Genomic DNA, 15,342 nt, shown 5'->3' on the forward strand with positions numbered 1-15,342 from the left:
ATTGAGGGCTACGTTTTAACTTTGTTTTTTTTTTTTTTCAATGTCGTAAGTCGTAATTTGACATTTTACCACCTTGGATACCTCATTCTCATAAGCATGCACTATTTTTTAGAGCAAAACAAATAATTTTCCTTCGATCTTATGGTAGTGTAAGTTTTTATAATATTATTATAGTAGAAAATGAGATAATAATTGATAGAGAAAAAAAATGAAAAATAATGAATGATAGAGAAATTTTCTCCAAAAAAAATGATAGAGAAATTAATTAATAAGATGAATAAATAATATTATAATAGAAAATGAAATAGTAATTATAATAAAATGATTTTTTATTTATTATTTTCATAACCTTAAACAACGATTAAAAAGAAATAGATTCTATCAAATATCAACAATGGTTGGGACTTGTTGGGCTAATCTAGCTGAACCCATTAAATTTTTAATGCTTGAGATTTTTTTTTTATGTTTGATGTTCAATTGAGATGGGTAAATATGATAGTGATAGAGATTTACATTAATGAGTCATGAGTAACTATATAACTGAACTTGACATCACACTTTAACCTAAAATTAGGTTTATGAGTTTTTTCTGTATTTATATGATGTTCAACATTCTCATTTCTACCCGATGTGAGATTTCACCTTATACTTGTATTCCAAGAATCTCTCCCTCAAGTGCGAGTCTCATCCACATGGTAGTCTTTCCTTCGAGTGAAAGTCATTTTCATCTACTAGTATTTCCATGTTAGAACCCACATGTTCTAAATACTTGTACCGCTACTTCATCCATGAGACACGCTGTCTAGACCCACTATTAAGAGGATTTTTGATACAAGAGATTCCTAAATTAGGGATCCATTGTCGCCATCTTATTTGTCTGAATCGATCACCAAGTTGAATAATCGGCTCTTATACTAATTACGCGTGTGCACACACATAAAATCTTGATTACATGCTGTCAAGAGAGCAGGGACAGATCCAAGAGGCCTTGGCCTCCTTCCTCTCTTAGGATACTTTGTCATATATGGGAGAAAATTCAAATTTAAATTTAAATTAAAAAATATTAATAAAGAAAAATATATAAGAAAAATATATTTTTGAGTTAATATTTGCTTAAAATTTTTCTAATAGTTAATCATATTTCTAATTTTATCTATAAAATTAATAATAAATATTTTTTAAACTTATTATTTATTAAAATTTAAATATTTAAATAATTATGTAAAAAAAATTCCAGTTCCCCTTTGATCCATTCCTGGGTCGGTCCATGCTAGAGAGTAATGTGCTGATGTGGAAAAAAAAAAAAAGAAGAGAGAAAGTAATGTGGTGAAAACGCATTAAACGGAAAATTAAATTGAAATCTTATTCTTACCTGTAATAATATGGTTCTAAGACACCAGAGAATGAGTAGCCCGCTCACTACGCACACAACATTTGAATTTTCATCAGAGTCTTCAGATTAGTAAAAAACGATAATAACAAAATGGAATGCAACAGGCACCTTCTATGATTGTTATTGAGAACAACATAGCAATGAATCACAAAATAATTGATGTCTACCTTTTCATTGACACAAAAAAGGGATTACAATTTTATGAAATTTGAATTTCCTCCTGCAGTTTAATGAATATATGGTAGGTAAATGAAATGCACCGACTTAAAGTTACAGAAAACTTATTAAACAAATTTGATTTACACTCATTACTAGTTTCCTAGAAATTGAAAGAAACCCAAAATATACGAAATCTTAAAAAGACATGGAGCCTGTCCTTTCAAATAACAGAATCCTTGCTTAATTTCTTAGTCTCATGATTTTCCTCGTTTTGATTACCCACGTTTTTCCCGGCCAAAAGTGGTAAGCTATCTTTGTCTTTGACCTGTAAAGAATAAAAGATGAAATGAAAAAAAAATAGTCTTAGTCTATACACTGAGTTATCTAATAACAAATTATTTATTGTGATCTTTTGTAAGTTATTTGAAAAATTATATCGATCATAATTTTTTATTAACATATAGTATTGTGCTTTTAAATTAAATTCTAGCTAAATTGTCATGAAGATTTAGATAGAGGAATGAAAATGCAAGAAACAAAGGTAGAAGAGAATAAGTACCTGAGAGGCCAGTGGGAGATCACTAGCTAACTGTTTCTTTTTGTTCTCCTCAGTGCAGAAATAAGAGTATAAACCCATCCCAAAAACGGCAATTAGTATTCCAAGAATGTTCCTTCCGGTGAAAGGGTCATGCAGTAATGTGTAGCCAAATCCTAGAACAAGGCATGTCTTGAGGTGGCCTAGCACTTGATATGTTACAGGAGATGTTTTGCCTATGACCAGAAATGTGCTGAAGTTCACAGAAACAGCTATCAAGCAAGACAAGATGATGAATGCCTAAATTTTTCCACCAACAACAAAAAGAAAAACAAAAATTATCAGTCATATTTCATAGGATAATTCTAGCAATTATAGAGATGAATGTTATTAACACATTTTTTTTTTGTACATTAATAAATTTTATGGTTGATTAATATTTATTGAAATTTATGAAATAATGCATGACAATGCAGCTTATATATCTGGTTTTAAGATGAAATCTAACATGATATCAAAGTGTGAGGGAGTGTGTGACTAGCGGAAGCGTGGTCCCAAGATCAGAACTTGCTCTGATACTATGTTAGATTTCATTTTACAACCAATTGACATTAAATGAAGTTGTCTAACAGATATATAAAACTGTACTCCAAGAAGTGAAACAGACAATGTGAAATTTGGGTATTTCCCAACAGTTTTGATCAACTTTCACAAAATATACCACCAAGATTTTCAATTTTGTGAAAAAGTTAAAAAAACTTAATTAAATGTCACATGAAAATAATCTTCATGTGGCATATTCCCGAGATTCTCATTTTACAAAAAAGAGTTAATAAAACTCGGTTACGTGTAAGGTGAAAATTAGTTGGAACATTAGTAGTGGTCCTCCTGTTCCTATACTCAGATATGCATATTAAGTATAATATAATACAATGGTGAGGATTGAATATTACCAAGACCACAGGAGAATATTTGTAGGCAAAGACATTTTGCTTGGTGAGCATCTGATCCACAAGAGGGCCTGAAACAAAAAGAATTGCTGCTTGGAATGGAGCAGACTGGTAGAGCAGCTGTGTGGAAGAGACGTTAAGCTTCTTCTGTATTGTGTTGGTCAGCTAAATAGAACACTTAGTTAAGGATCCAAATATATCCAATCTTCCTCAGCTTTAATTAAGATTATTAATGATATCAAGTCTAAGCCATCATAATTAATTGATAACAATAATTACATGCAACAACTGGAAGAGTGAGTACTTAGCAATAACTGAATAAAGGATACGATTTGGCCAACACATGTCGTTATGATTGCCAGAAGGGAAAGAATGGTTCCCACAAAATTGAGCTGAAGGTCTGTGATAGAAGCAATGCCAACTCCCACAAGTAATAGGGATAAAGATAATTTTATTTTCGAGCTGCACGTATTAACACAAGACTTTACATTAGTACATTACCATTGTTTAAATTGAATTATTACAAATATGAAGTCCTTACAATAACTTGTTACCTGAACTGCTTCTTTAAGAAAATAGTTTCTAATAATACAGTGAATGGTATGATCGCAAGTTTTGTCATCTGCAAAATAATCATTCCAAAAGTAAAATTAATTAATACGTGTAGAATGACTCATTTAATTTAGTTTTTTATGCTATTATTATGGTAGTAATATTGTATTGAGGTGAAACCTGGTAGAATCCAATGGAATTAAAGCCAAGACTCAAGTTGAGAAATCCAATGGAAATGCCATTTAGAATACCAAAAAGCATGACCGTTTTCAAGTCAACGGATTTGGACACAAATAGATTCAAGCGTTGAGCCGCATGAAGGGTGCAAAATGTGACCATCAAATGCCAACTAGTAAGCGTTGTGGCTGGTTCAAATGGAATTAAAAAAAAAAACTAAGTTAGATATGCAAATGCTAATAAATTTTACTATTGATCGCCAAAATTATATGATTTTTGAAGAGGGGAAAAAATGATTATCACCGAAAGGGAAGCCAAGATTGCTCATCAAGGCTTTGTTGCAGATGACAATGGAGACAGAAGAAGCCACCGAGAGAAATAGTGCACCAATCACACCCAATTGGAAGTTTGACATCTCTCCCATCTTTTCTGTAGTCAACATATTTTTCAAGTTTCATCAAAGAACCGAATTAGAAGTTTATATCATTAATTTAGTTTTGTGAAACGAAAAAACAATAAAAAATTCACAGAGCCATTTCTTGCATACCCTTTTCTTTAAATATCTATCTATTCAATTTTTATTTTTTGTCTTTATTGTATCAATGTCACCCTCATAATTTTCATTTTCATACAAGTATAGCTTCATCCATCAGTTTATTATCAGGTTTGGGTTTTCTCATGTGACATTTTAGTCCAGAGAAATCTCAACCATTAATTAAAAATAAGAAAAAGAGAATTTAAATAATAAAAAAATCTAACATGAGATTTTGATAGTGGAGATTTTCATAGGAGAGAATCCAAGCTAAAGTTTCAATTGAGATAATCCAATCCCATTTATTATCAGATACTAAAAAGCGTGATAATTTACTAATAAGTAATGTGTTGCTTAGCTTTTACTGTATGGTTGGTGCCAAAAAGAAATTAATCAACACATACCTTATTTAATATTTGATTAAGAGGAATAAATGATATATTAATTTGAGATCGAGCTTGGAGTTATTGCGTAGTAGGAGCCCTGAAAAAGTATCAAACAAGGTAAGGAAAAGAAACCATGATCAACAAACTTGGGACTAAGAACATGAAAATGATCATTATTCATAAACCATATCCATATAGAAACTGGATTGATTGATTTTATCACATACCTTGGGAATGTTGAGATGACTCTGCAAGGTGTAAGGGCTCCTACAACTCCAAAAGATCACCCAAGTTCTCACGTTAAACAAGAGCGTTTATAGGCAGAGAGTTGTATTGTGGAAGTTCAAGGTAGAGAGAAATAATGGTAGGAGAAGAGAGAGTGAGTGATAGTGGATTGGAGGGTGAGCTTGTATGAGAATGAAGCCTTATGTTATGTGGCCTATATATTTTTGATGGGTTGTTGGTGCCTAATTAACGCCGTTAACTTGTTGGGATGGCGGGAGTTTAACGGCCATTTGAAGCAAGATTGTGACTATTGTCAAACACACAAGACATGTTTTGTCACAATCATTTGGATTACCAAAATGCCCCTGTGATGTGCACAAGAGTGTTGTTGTAAGTGCTATCCTATGAGCCATTTTGAATGGGCAGAGCAGCAAATAGCAAAAGATTGGACAGATAAGATGTTCAAATCAGGAGGGTGTTTTGGTCAAAATTTGAATGCTGCATATTCTATTAGGCTATAGCTAATGTCATTACCAAACTCATTTGTCTCACATGGCTTTCATGAAATTGTATGCTAAATGAGTCTTGACTCACAAGTCAGGAAGGTGAGTGAAACCAACATTTCTTTTTAGGCCAGGTCAAGGTATCTGGCATTTTAAGCAACACCCTCCAACCCCATTCCACAGACTTCAACCTCACTCCTAATTACCATACGAGACTTTCAATTTTTTCTTTTGAAGAAAAGTTGTGTCCTTCTAGCTCCTCCATAAAAATTAAAAATAAAAAATAGCTAGTTACTATACTACTAGTATTTCTTTCCCAAATTTCATGCTTGTTTGACATTCCTATAGTGTTAAAAACAGTAAAAATCTACGATACATTTGAAGATGATGTAAAGACTTACTGTAATCCTGTTGGAGTAAAACTTGTCAAAAATATTTCTTGGAAAATACAAGGTAAAATAAATAAATTTTGTTATAAGTTAAAATTAGTCTGTGGAGGAGTTAAAATCAACTTTTAGAAAAGCTAAATAAGAATACTTCTATAAATTAACATATATATCAACTAATTTTAACTTATGAAAGAAACTTAGTTTATTATATTTTTTTATTTACTTATAGGACCTATAAGTGTTTATTAAAAAAGTTATCTAAACAAGATCACAATTATATGGTGTTTTGATTAATTTGTCCGGATTGGCTTATGTGCAATATAGATGTCAGTAAGAAAAATAACTCGTGAAATTGACATTATGCATGTATAGCGTGTATAGTCAGATGTTATTGATGTAATTTTTCACCATTAATTAGAAGATAATATCAATAGTTTCCATATTGCTGATGCGATTCTTTAATTTTTCATTTTTAACCTTATTTTTTATTGATGGAAAAGTTCTTGCATTTCCATGCTGTTGTTGACACTGCAATTTCTATCTGACTATCTCCCCTGACAAGCAAGAAGAATGCTACCAAAGTACTTTTTTTAAGGCATTCTTAATTAAGTCACATTCTGTATTTGTTCGAGTTATATATATATATATATATATATATATATATATATATATATATATATATATATATATATATATATATATATATATATATATATATATATATATTTTCAGTTGTTAAACAAATAAGAAAATGACCTGATAATAAAAAAGTAACTTTAAAAATATATTAAAAAATAATATTTAAATAACATCCCCAGAGAACATGGATTCGGGCAACCAATTGAAAAAGACTGTTCATAAGTCTTCCATGGTCGTTAACTCCTTCATCTTCATGACCTATCTATCGTGTTTAGTCATCCCTTTTCCTCTTTGCTGCTGGTGCTCATAGTTCATCCCTCATTTTCCGTTCTGTCATTCAATCCTAAAGTTTCAATTTTCACTCTTTCCAACACAACTCTACGCCGTGACAACTGTGGTGGTGAAGCTGCCTAGGTGCACATTGGTTTGGTCACTGTTATAGTAAACACTAAACAGTGTTCCCTAGTCAAGGCTATAGGATGTCATGTGGTTCATTTGTTCCCTATATTAAGTGTTTGTTTAGATGTAGTTAAAATTAATTTTTAATGGATTAATTTTGTAAAATTGATTTTGATTAAAATTAATTTTATAGTGATGTTGTTTACTTAAAGTTATAATTAATTTTATGTTGAAATGTTTTTATTATAAAATTAAGTTATAAGTAAATTTATAATTAATTTTGGATCCAAGTTATTTAAAGTTGTTTTAATTCAAAATTAATTATAAACTTAAAATTAATTTAGAATTCTTTTCCAACTTAAAATCAAACATATGAAAATGTATCTAAAATAAATTTTGGATTTAAAATCATTTTCCAAACATAAAATCAAACACATTATACACTTCAATAAATTGAAAAGTCAAAACCCCGTCTTAAAAAGAATAGATTATTATATATCAATTGAATCAATGACTATATTAAATGTGTGTTTATTTAAGGATAAAAAAAGAAAGAAATTAATGTACTACCTTTTTTTACATCTTTTGATGTTTAAAGTTATTACACCGATTAAAAAAATATATAATAAAATTAAAAATTATTATATTTGAACTAAAATGATATTATTTAATACATTCATCTTTGATATTTGCACCAATAATAATGGGTATTAAATAATATTATATTTGAAAACGATACATTAATTAGACTTTCAATTCAAAACATCAAATGTTTTTGAAAAAATAAAACGCTAAAACATTGCTCCTTTGTTCTTTTATAATAGTCTGAATGCACTTTTCCTATTTTGTTCATCCCCACTCCACGTTTCTCTCCTCTCTCTAATTAACTATGGGTAGTGCTATGTTATCTTGTACTTTTAAAATGATAGATAAATAAAAACAAATTTTTGTTAAAAATTTGAAACTTAAAAAGGAACAGAGGGAGTAAAAGATAATTCACAAAAAATAGTTCTAAATTTTTATAATAATTAAGGTTCTAAATTTTTAAAACATTTTTCTTCACATATGCTTGGCCCCATTTTTAAATACTACCTTAATCAATAATCGAAAGTATTTTTTTTGTTTTTACAATGTCTGCATTCCAATTATAATACTTGCAAGTATAAAACTTAAATATTATTGCTTCTTTCAATAATTTCATATAAAATATATTTTTATTGATCTCTTATTTTTTTGTTATCAATTCTTATACAAATTGAACAAAAAAAATGATAAAATTTATTTTCATTTTCATATTTTATAATATATTACGTCAATTTTAATTCAAAGAATTAGATAATTTATATTAATATAAAATTTTATATGTACAACCTATAAGACAAGAAATTTCAATCTAACGGCTGATAAAAAAGTTATTCAATAACATAAAAGTGATTGATTTACATGGCTATAGATTAATTCCTCAAAAATATGGCTCAAAAATTCGCATGGCACCTGAGGGGAGGAAACAATGCAAAACAAATACTACCACCGAGTGTGTACGTAAAACATATACAATAGGTAGATGGATCCACATATCAATCCTTCCCATTACGTTTATGTCCTTCAAGATAAGACTTATCAGCATTGGTTACGCGAAGTTGAAACTGGGCCCATTCACTTTTGCATCTGGCTCGGACCTGAAAGGTTGGTTATTCAAGAAAATTATTTGTTATTCAAGAAAAAAAAAAAAGAAGGTATTGCAGTAGGGGGCAAAATGTCTGATCGAAATATAAGTATTTAACTAATAACTTTTCTTACATTTGCTACTGCACATAAATGCATATGTAGCTCTAATAGAACTTTAAAGAAAAACCAATAGTGTAGTAATCGTGTAAGCAAAAAATCGAGCAAATACAGTACTCGGTAGTATTATTGAACAGAAAGTATGCATACCGAATCCCATGGCATTTTTCCTTTGTCAGACTCTCCCTGAAAATTATGCATACATATCCAAAAAATTATATTTGGAAATTAATAGAACAAAATTTCTTGCAAAAGAAGTAAAGGCTATATGTACTGTCATGGTGAGTAGAAGCAACTATTTCGATCCTGTTACCCCATGATAAACTTTTCGACTCGATAATATATGGTTTGGTCAAACAATAAATATTCATATCCTAGGCAATATAAATATGGAAAAAATATAATCGTTACTCGAGAAGATGTCCTTATGTCTTTTACCTTCATCTTTTCGTCTTACTTTAATAGCTATGAAGCAATTCCTACCTCCACAGCCCGCCACCCTCCCAAAACAGGAATAAAAGAAAGGCCATCATGTGTATATAAAAATTAAAAGCAGAACCAATAAGTGAGAAAAGGCCTATTGTTCTGTCCAACATAAAAAAGTGCAACTCAATGCATGAGGCTCCGACCAAGTGGAGTATTAGGGAGGGGGGGGGGGGAGGAAGATGTAGTCAGCCTTATCCCGCAAACATCGGTTGTTTCCATAATTTGAACTTGGGACTTCCAAGTCACAATCACAATGCAACAACCATACTATATCATCAAGTTTTAAATAAAATAAAACCCTGTCATCTTAGTTTAACCTCCCAACAATATGAACTCCTCGTCATTGAAACCTTGTCCAGAATCAACTTTCTACAATTCACACCACAACTGACTAGGTTGAGGAGGTGGAAAAAAAAGGAAAAAAGAAAATAAAAATATACTCCCAACAAATATATAAAAACACACTCAATTTAAAATGATATCATCAAAGAAAATAAGTGGCCCTAACTATATTGTAAGCTAGTGAGGTCTAACCTGGTTCCCAAGAGAAGGAATTACTTGATGAACAATCCATTGTGAATCAATTACACCAATTTTTTCATGTGCTGGCTGCAAAAAAGAATTCAAATTAAAGCTAAATAAACTAAACCAAATTACGTAGAAGATTTTATTTAAGTAATGAGATCGTACTCCCATATTTACTATTTACTATTTAGCACAAAATATACAGGTTTCACACTCAAGAAAGAAAAAAAGGAGGAAGATTCATCATAAATATGAAAAGGACAAAAATATGGTACTGTGGAAGCCTCTTCGATTAATTCAAGAACAGATAAAACCATGAAATGCATTTCAAGAATTAAAATTGGCCATAATCCTGATAAATTATCTATAATAGTAACTTAAGAAAAAGCACAAGCCAAAATTCATTAATATGAACAGAAACACAAACACAAAGTGCTTACAAAATCAGGACCACTGTGTTGGATAAGTTCAAAAGGCAAAACAAAAAACAAAGATCATTTAATTTTTATTCATATGGCTTCTTATAAGCTTGGCACCTGAAAGCACACATGACCAACTGAAGCATACCCACCTATCAACAATGCTAACAAAAAGGATTCAAACTCTCATTGGTAGGAAGGGATAAAAATAAATAGATAGAATTTACTGACCTCTACACATCTTCTGAGAGCAAAGTCCAATCCCCATCCATGCACTAGATCATTCTACAAATAGATATTTGGAAAGTTCATCAGTATAATTATTAAGATTATATATCATGTAAGAGAAAAATTCACCTGTTCATCCACTACATTACTATAGCCATCATATGCGACAAGGAAAATAAAATATACCTGAATCATGTGCCACACACAACGCCAAGCTTCACGAGAAAAGACAGGTGCCATAATTTCCACAAATCTAAAATAACAAAAGATATAATAAAGTTAACTAAGTAGACAAAGAAAAGAAAATCTAGGTAAATGATATAGCAATACACCAATTCAACTTTGAACCAGGGTGGAAGAGAGAGCATACGCAGCACAAGGAGGCAAATGTGGATCACTACACCAGCCTGGTTTCTCTTCTGTCACCCTATTTGCCAACACATACAAAAATGTGTCAAGACTGAAGTTTGAAGTCATGATATACAAAAGCATCTTATTACATCAATGACTAAAGTTAAGAAAGAAAGGAAGGGCAAAGGAGTACATGTGAACTTCTTTGTCACCCCTTCTTTTTGTCATCTCCCATGTCAATCCATTATTAGGCTCAAGACCAGGTTGAGAGATCTCCAAACCATATTTTTTCACTAAATGAATATACCTGGTGAATAGAATACAGTTAATTAATTAAACTAAAAGTTGCATAAATATCAAATTTGAGCAGACTAGACAGATGAAAATAATACTTGTCTGCATTGAAGTGTTCTACTCCAAGATCTTCATCCCAAATAAAAATATATTCATAAGCTGATACTATATCAGGGTGCAAAAATCTTTTAGCATACCACCTGCACAACATTAAGTACGAGGAAATTGCATAAAAGCAATAAGGTCATCACTCCTAAGAATGATAAGGTCTTTTAAGAATTCCAAAGTTAAATGTGATCACCAAAAAATAGGCTTCCCATGTCCAATACCTATGACTTTCATAAGTTAAATGCAAAAAAATGATTGGAGAAAACTATACCATTTAGTTTGTTTCCTTGCACTAACATGGATTGCATTCCTTGACCACTCAAATTGATCCCATTCACTAGTCCGACCATCATAATGAAAGAGCAAAATTGCAAAATCATCAGAAAACTACAGAACAATTTGATAGTCAGCAATTTTGAAGAAAATAAGAAATGGTAGATATACAAATAAATTCTTATATATGAAGGTAGTCAATCTCAATAACCTTTTTCACTGTAGCATTGATATTATGCCTTTGTTCATAACCAACAGTGAATGTAACTAAATACTTCGGCTTTTTCTTCAGATCCTGCAGCATTCATGGTTTCATTGGAAGATTTGCAAAAAAGACATCAAGGAAATATACGTCTAACATGTCAGCACTATCCACACCAGCTAATCAACATGCATACTCCTGACAGACTAATATCCAATGGTCTCATGCATGAATAAGAGCTGCATAAATACACAATTGAGATAAGTGCACATCTCTAGGAAATATGGACATGTAAAGCGTGTGTAGGGGACATGGTTTTGATTTGCTTCCTATGTCATGTGCAACTTAAATGGAAGAATGAAAGAAACATTGCTACATCTGGCTCTCTGTTTTCCCATGCCACACCCACCATCACAAAAATAGACAACACATGCAAATGAGAGAGAGAGAGGCACTTTGGGGTTTGTTTAAGTCTTGTATTTGTAGTACTATATCATATATGAGACTTAACGGCTACAAGCCACAAATAATTTCTCGCATCATAAATAACTGTTTGTAACATACCTCACTAGGTTCACCCCATAGTCTTCGTAAATAAAAATCTGATTCTGATACAACGATTCCAGGGGGTAGTGATTCAGCTCCACGAGGATTTGATGCAACAAATATCTATCAAAGTAGCAGTTTCAAATCAGACTTTATTTGCTTGTTAAATAGTATGCTGCAAATCTATAGCAAGTATAATTATATAATGATGTCTGAAATTCATAGCCACAATGCATCAAGAACAACACCCAGCAGAAAATAATTCTAGAAAGTAGTTTAATCAATACAAAAAACTTGACAGTCCCTTACGGATGAGACATAGATAAAAGCTCATTCAACTTTAATGTTCATCAAATTGCTTAAGCAATGAATTTTTAATATTTCAGACTACTTCCAAAGTTGATAAGCTCATGATTCATGAACATCAGCACCTAAATCATTGCTCTAAAATCAACTACAAAATGATATTAGTTCACATAATAGATCATTTCATCTAATTATATAAATTGTGCACCACTTTGACAAGTTGCTAAGTTGACAAGCTCATGAATGCCTGCACCTAATCATTGTTTTATAAGCAATATATAAGCTTAGATTAGTTTGAATAAAGGCTTAAGTTCACATTTCCCCCCAAATAAAACAAGCAGATTTTACTTCCTTGCTGGAATTAAAGTTTGTGATAAATTTTCTATCTGGTAAGTTTTATGTCATATCTAAATATGGAGCAAGATCATAAATAATCAACCACAAATAAATGTTAAAATATAAATCAATTAAAATTACAAATATTATTAAATTATATATAAATAGACATTTTAATCTGTAATCCTTAAAATCTGAATAGAATAGGATTTAAAAGGTTCAGTTCATGATTTTTCCAACCCCTACAATTAGCCATGGAGAAAGCTTAGCAGCACAAAATATTTTATATAAGACAAAACCATGGCCAGGAAATGGTAAAAGTATACATAAATCAAACCCAACCTTTCTAAGGAACAGTATCACCAAATATATCAGTGCTAACAACCAAAGGAACCTCCAGCTTTACATTTCTGAGAATATACCCACATTCACATCCATCTAAAGAATAAGCATGGAAATTACCTTTGGTAATCTAATTGACCCTAGGGTTTCAAGATTTTTGGTTCCAGAAGACTCGTCAATAACAGCAGGAGATCTGTTTACTTCAGCTGAAAATCTGTCTATTTCAGATTCAGCTACAGGTACATCAAAAGAATTCCCTACAGGCTACAGATGAAGAAAGTAAGCTAATCTGCAAAATATAACAAGGGAAAAAATTATAAGGATGAAAAACGTGTGACAAAGCATTGAAAAGAATTACCATTGTAAATATTACCTTAGTCAAATGCACAGATGAAATTGAAATACCAATAAAAAATCCAAAGGCAATTCCCATAATAGCTGTGATGATAATCCGGGTACTATCATTTGATCTTTTAAGTGAACTAAAGAAGAGAAAGTAAACTAAATTTAAAATTGGAATATTAAGATATTTAAGATACAAAACAATGGCAGGCATCATTACTCTACAAAATAATTTTTTCTCTTACTTGCGATGCATTATTCCTGTCCAGTTAGTATCGACCACAATCAAGTCAAGATATGTATCACTTGGAATCGCCCCAAAACCTCAGGCAAACACCAACGCAAATATATCATCCTTCAACAACAAAAAATGAGACCAAGCATAAGACACATCACAGAAGTAGAATGGTAGTAGTCAGGTTGAATGTACATTTGCTATTTAAGTATTTATGTGCTATAAATCTATCTGTCTGTCTTTCCATCCAAGTGAAGGCATTCATGTCAATCGAAATTACATTCTCAGAATGAGTGAGTGAGTGTGTGTGTGTGAGAGAGAGAGAGAGAAAAAGAAAGAGAGGATAAAGAATGCAAAGATAATTGTAGATTTTCAGTAACATATTGAAGACATTGATATTGATACCAATCGACAGTATCGAGCATTTATTAAGCCACAAGGATTGTGCTAGTGATTAGGTGTTGTACATGATGCCACAAGTTCAAACCTCATTGTTACTATATCAAAGATAAATGGATCAAGCATTTTCAAGAACAAATAGAAACCTGATGTGGTTTTAGCGTTAATAATACTTCAGTACACACAGTACCGATTAGTAAGCATTTCTATTTTTGAATTCACGCTATCAAATGCGGACTCAAACCGTATCATAACAACCTAAAAGAACAAAACGAAACTGACGTGACATCAAATAACCACCGAAGAGAACAAATGCGCAATTTCAGAATTGCATCGTCGATCTGCGTTACTGAATCTCACGAAACAAAAACGAGTAACATATTTGATATTCATTCACGTCGTACACTACTTTCTTCGTAAAACGATAGCGAAAACACAGAAAGCGAATGCAAGAGCTTCCAGAAACACTACCGCGAAATACAGATTGAACAACTCGTCCATCACGAAGAGCGAAAAAAGAGTTTCATTAAGCTTACAGAATAGATTGTGCAAACGCTAGGGTTGAAGCTCGCCTTCTTCTTCGATTTCGATCGAATCAACAGAGCGCGATCGATTATCTGCTGAGAAGAATCATACAGAAGCAAACAGAGGCATTGCCATTATCAAATGTCAATGATGTTGAGGCTGTGTAGCCTAAACTGAAATTTTCCCTCTGCTTATGCGTGTGACGAAACTACCCCTGCCTTCGTTTTTTCTATTTTCCCCTGTATTATTTCTTAACTGCGTATGAGAGCGTGCCAGGTGGTGGACACGTGTGTGCGACTTCATGAGTTAGGTTTTGACCGGTCAACTCACTCCGTTGGATTGGATTGGAGCCATGCCATCGGATGGTTCAGAAAATTCTTAAGCGTCTGTAGGGTCACCTTTCTTTTTCTTTATTGTTTTTTTTAAATGATCAACATTCCTGTTTTCAATTACATGCATTGAAGTTATTGCCTTTTTTTCTTCCTTTTCACTATGATTTTTTTTTATATATTTTGAATTTTGCAATACCTTATTTATTTTTTATTTTAATTATATTTTATTTAATAATATTTAACTATACATAATTAATTTTTGGATAAAATTTTCTATAAAATGTATTAAAAGAAAATAAGATAAAGCATGAAATAAATTTTATTTATAAAAAAAATTATCTTATGCATAAGTTAACATTAAATTTTCAAAAAATTTGATTTTAGCTTTTTCAAAAAATTAATTTTATAACATTTTATTTGTGTTATTTTCTTTTTGGTTTTACAGAGAAACTTGTCCAAAAAAATAGGT

At 31.3% G+C, this 15,342-nt stretch overlaps 2 protein-coding genes across 2 annotated transcripts; both read right to left on the bottom strand.

Moving 5' to 3' along the window:
• Positions 1-1,528: 1,528 nt before the first annotated feature.
• Positions 1,529-5,103, bottom strand: LOC114378120 (UDP-xylose transporter 1-like). The gene is made up of 9 exons (XM_028336664.1): positions 4,912-5,103; positions 4,703-4,781; positions 4,070-4,195; positions 3,770-3,954; positions 3,592-3,659; positions 3,367-3,499; positions 3,041-3,202; positions 2,112-2,387; positions 1,529-1,877 (listed from the first exon to the last, which is right to left on the bottom strand). Exons 3-9 carry the CDS (start codon positions 4,188-4,190, stop codon positions 1,773-1,775), a joined length of 1,050 nt encoding a protein of 349 aa, XP_028192465.1. The 5' UTR covers positions 4,191-4,195; positions 4,703-4,781; positions 4,912-5,103; the 3' UTR covers positions 1,529-1,772.
• Positions 5,104-8,225: 3,122 nt separating this feature from the next.
• On the bottom strand, positions 8,226-14,729 carry LOC114378265. Its single transcript, XM_028336831.1, has 15 exons — positions 14,553-14,729; positions 13,628-13,737; positions 13,414-13,522; positions 13,161-13,304; positions 12,075-12,179; positions 11,520-11,603; positions 11,307-11,422; positions 11,026-11,127; positions 10,827-10,940; positions 10,653-10,709; positions 10,469-10,535; positions 10,286-10,339; positions 9,645-9,719; positions 8,775-8,810; positions 8,226-8,518 (listed from the first exon to the last, which is right to left on the bottom strand). Exons 2-15 carry the CDS (start codon positions 13,636-13,638, stop codon positions 8,417-8,419), a joined length of 1,176 nt encoding a protein of 391 aa, XP_028192632.1. The 5' UTR covers positions 13,639-13,737; positions 14,553-14,729; the 3' UTR covers positions 8,226-8,416.
• Positions 14,730-15,342: the final 613 nt, after the last annotated feature.

This window comes from Glycine soja, chromosome 12, assembly GCF_004193775.1.
Source record: "Glycine soja cultivar W05 chromosome 12, ASM419377v2, whole genome shotgun sequence".
NCBI lineage: Eukaryota > Viridiplantae > Streptophyta > Magnoliopsida > Fabales > Fabaceae > Glycine > Glycine soja.

Bases quoted from the DNA above. Each gene is read 5' to 3' on its own strand.
- LOC114378120 (XM_028336664.1), bottom strand. From the start codon at position 4,190: ATGGGAGAGATGTCAAACTTCCAATTGGGTGTGATTGGTGCACTATTT. The intron at 3,660-3,769 runs GTTTCACCTCAA...ATTATTTTGCAG, and splicing joins ATTCCATTGGATTCTACCAG to ATGACAAAACTTGCGATCAT. The intron at 3,203-3,366 runs GTATCCTTTATT...TGTTCTATTTAG, and splicing joins CGACATGTGTTGGCCAAATC to CTGACCAACACAATACAGAA.
- LOC114378265 (XM_028336831.1), bottom strand. The intron at 10,536-10,652 runs GTATGCTCTCTC...TTGTTATTTTAG, and splicing joins CATTTGCCTCCTTGTGCTGC to ATTTGTGGAAATTATGGCAC. The intron at 9,720-10,285 runs GTCAGTAAATTC...TCTTTTTTGCAG, and splicing joins CTCTCAGAAGATGTGTAGAG to CCAGCACATGAAAAAATTGG.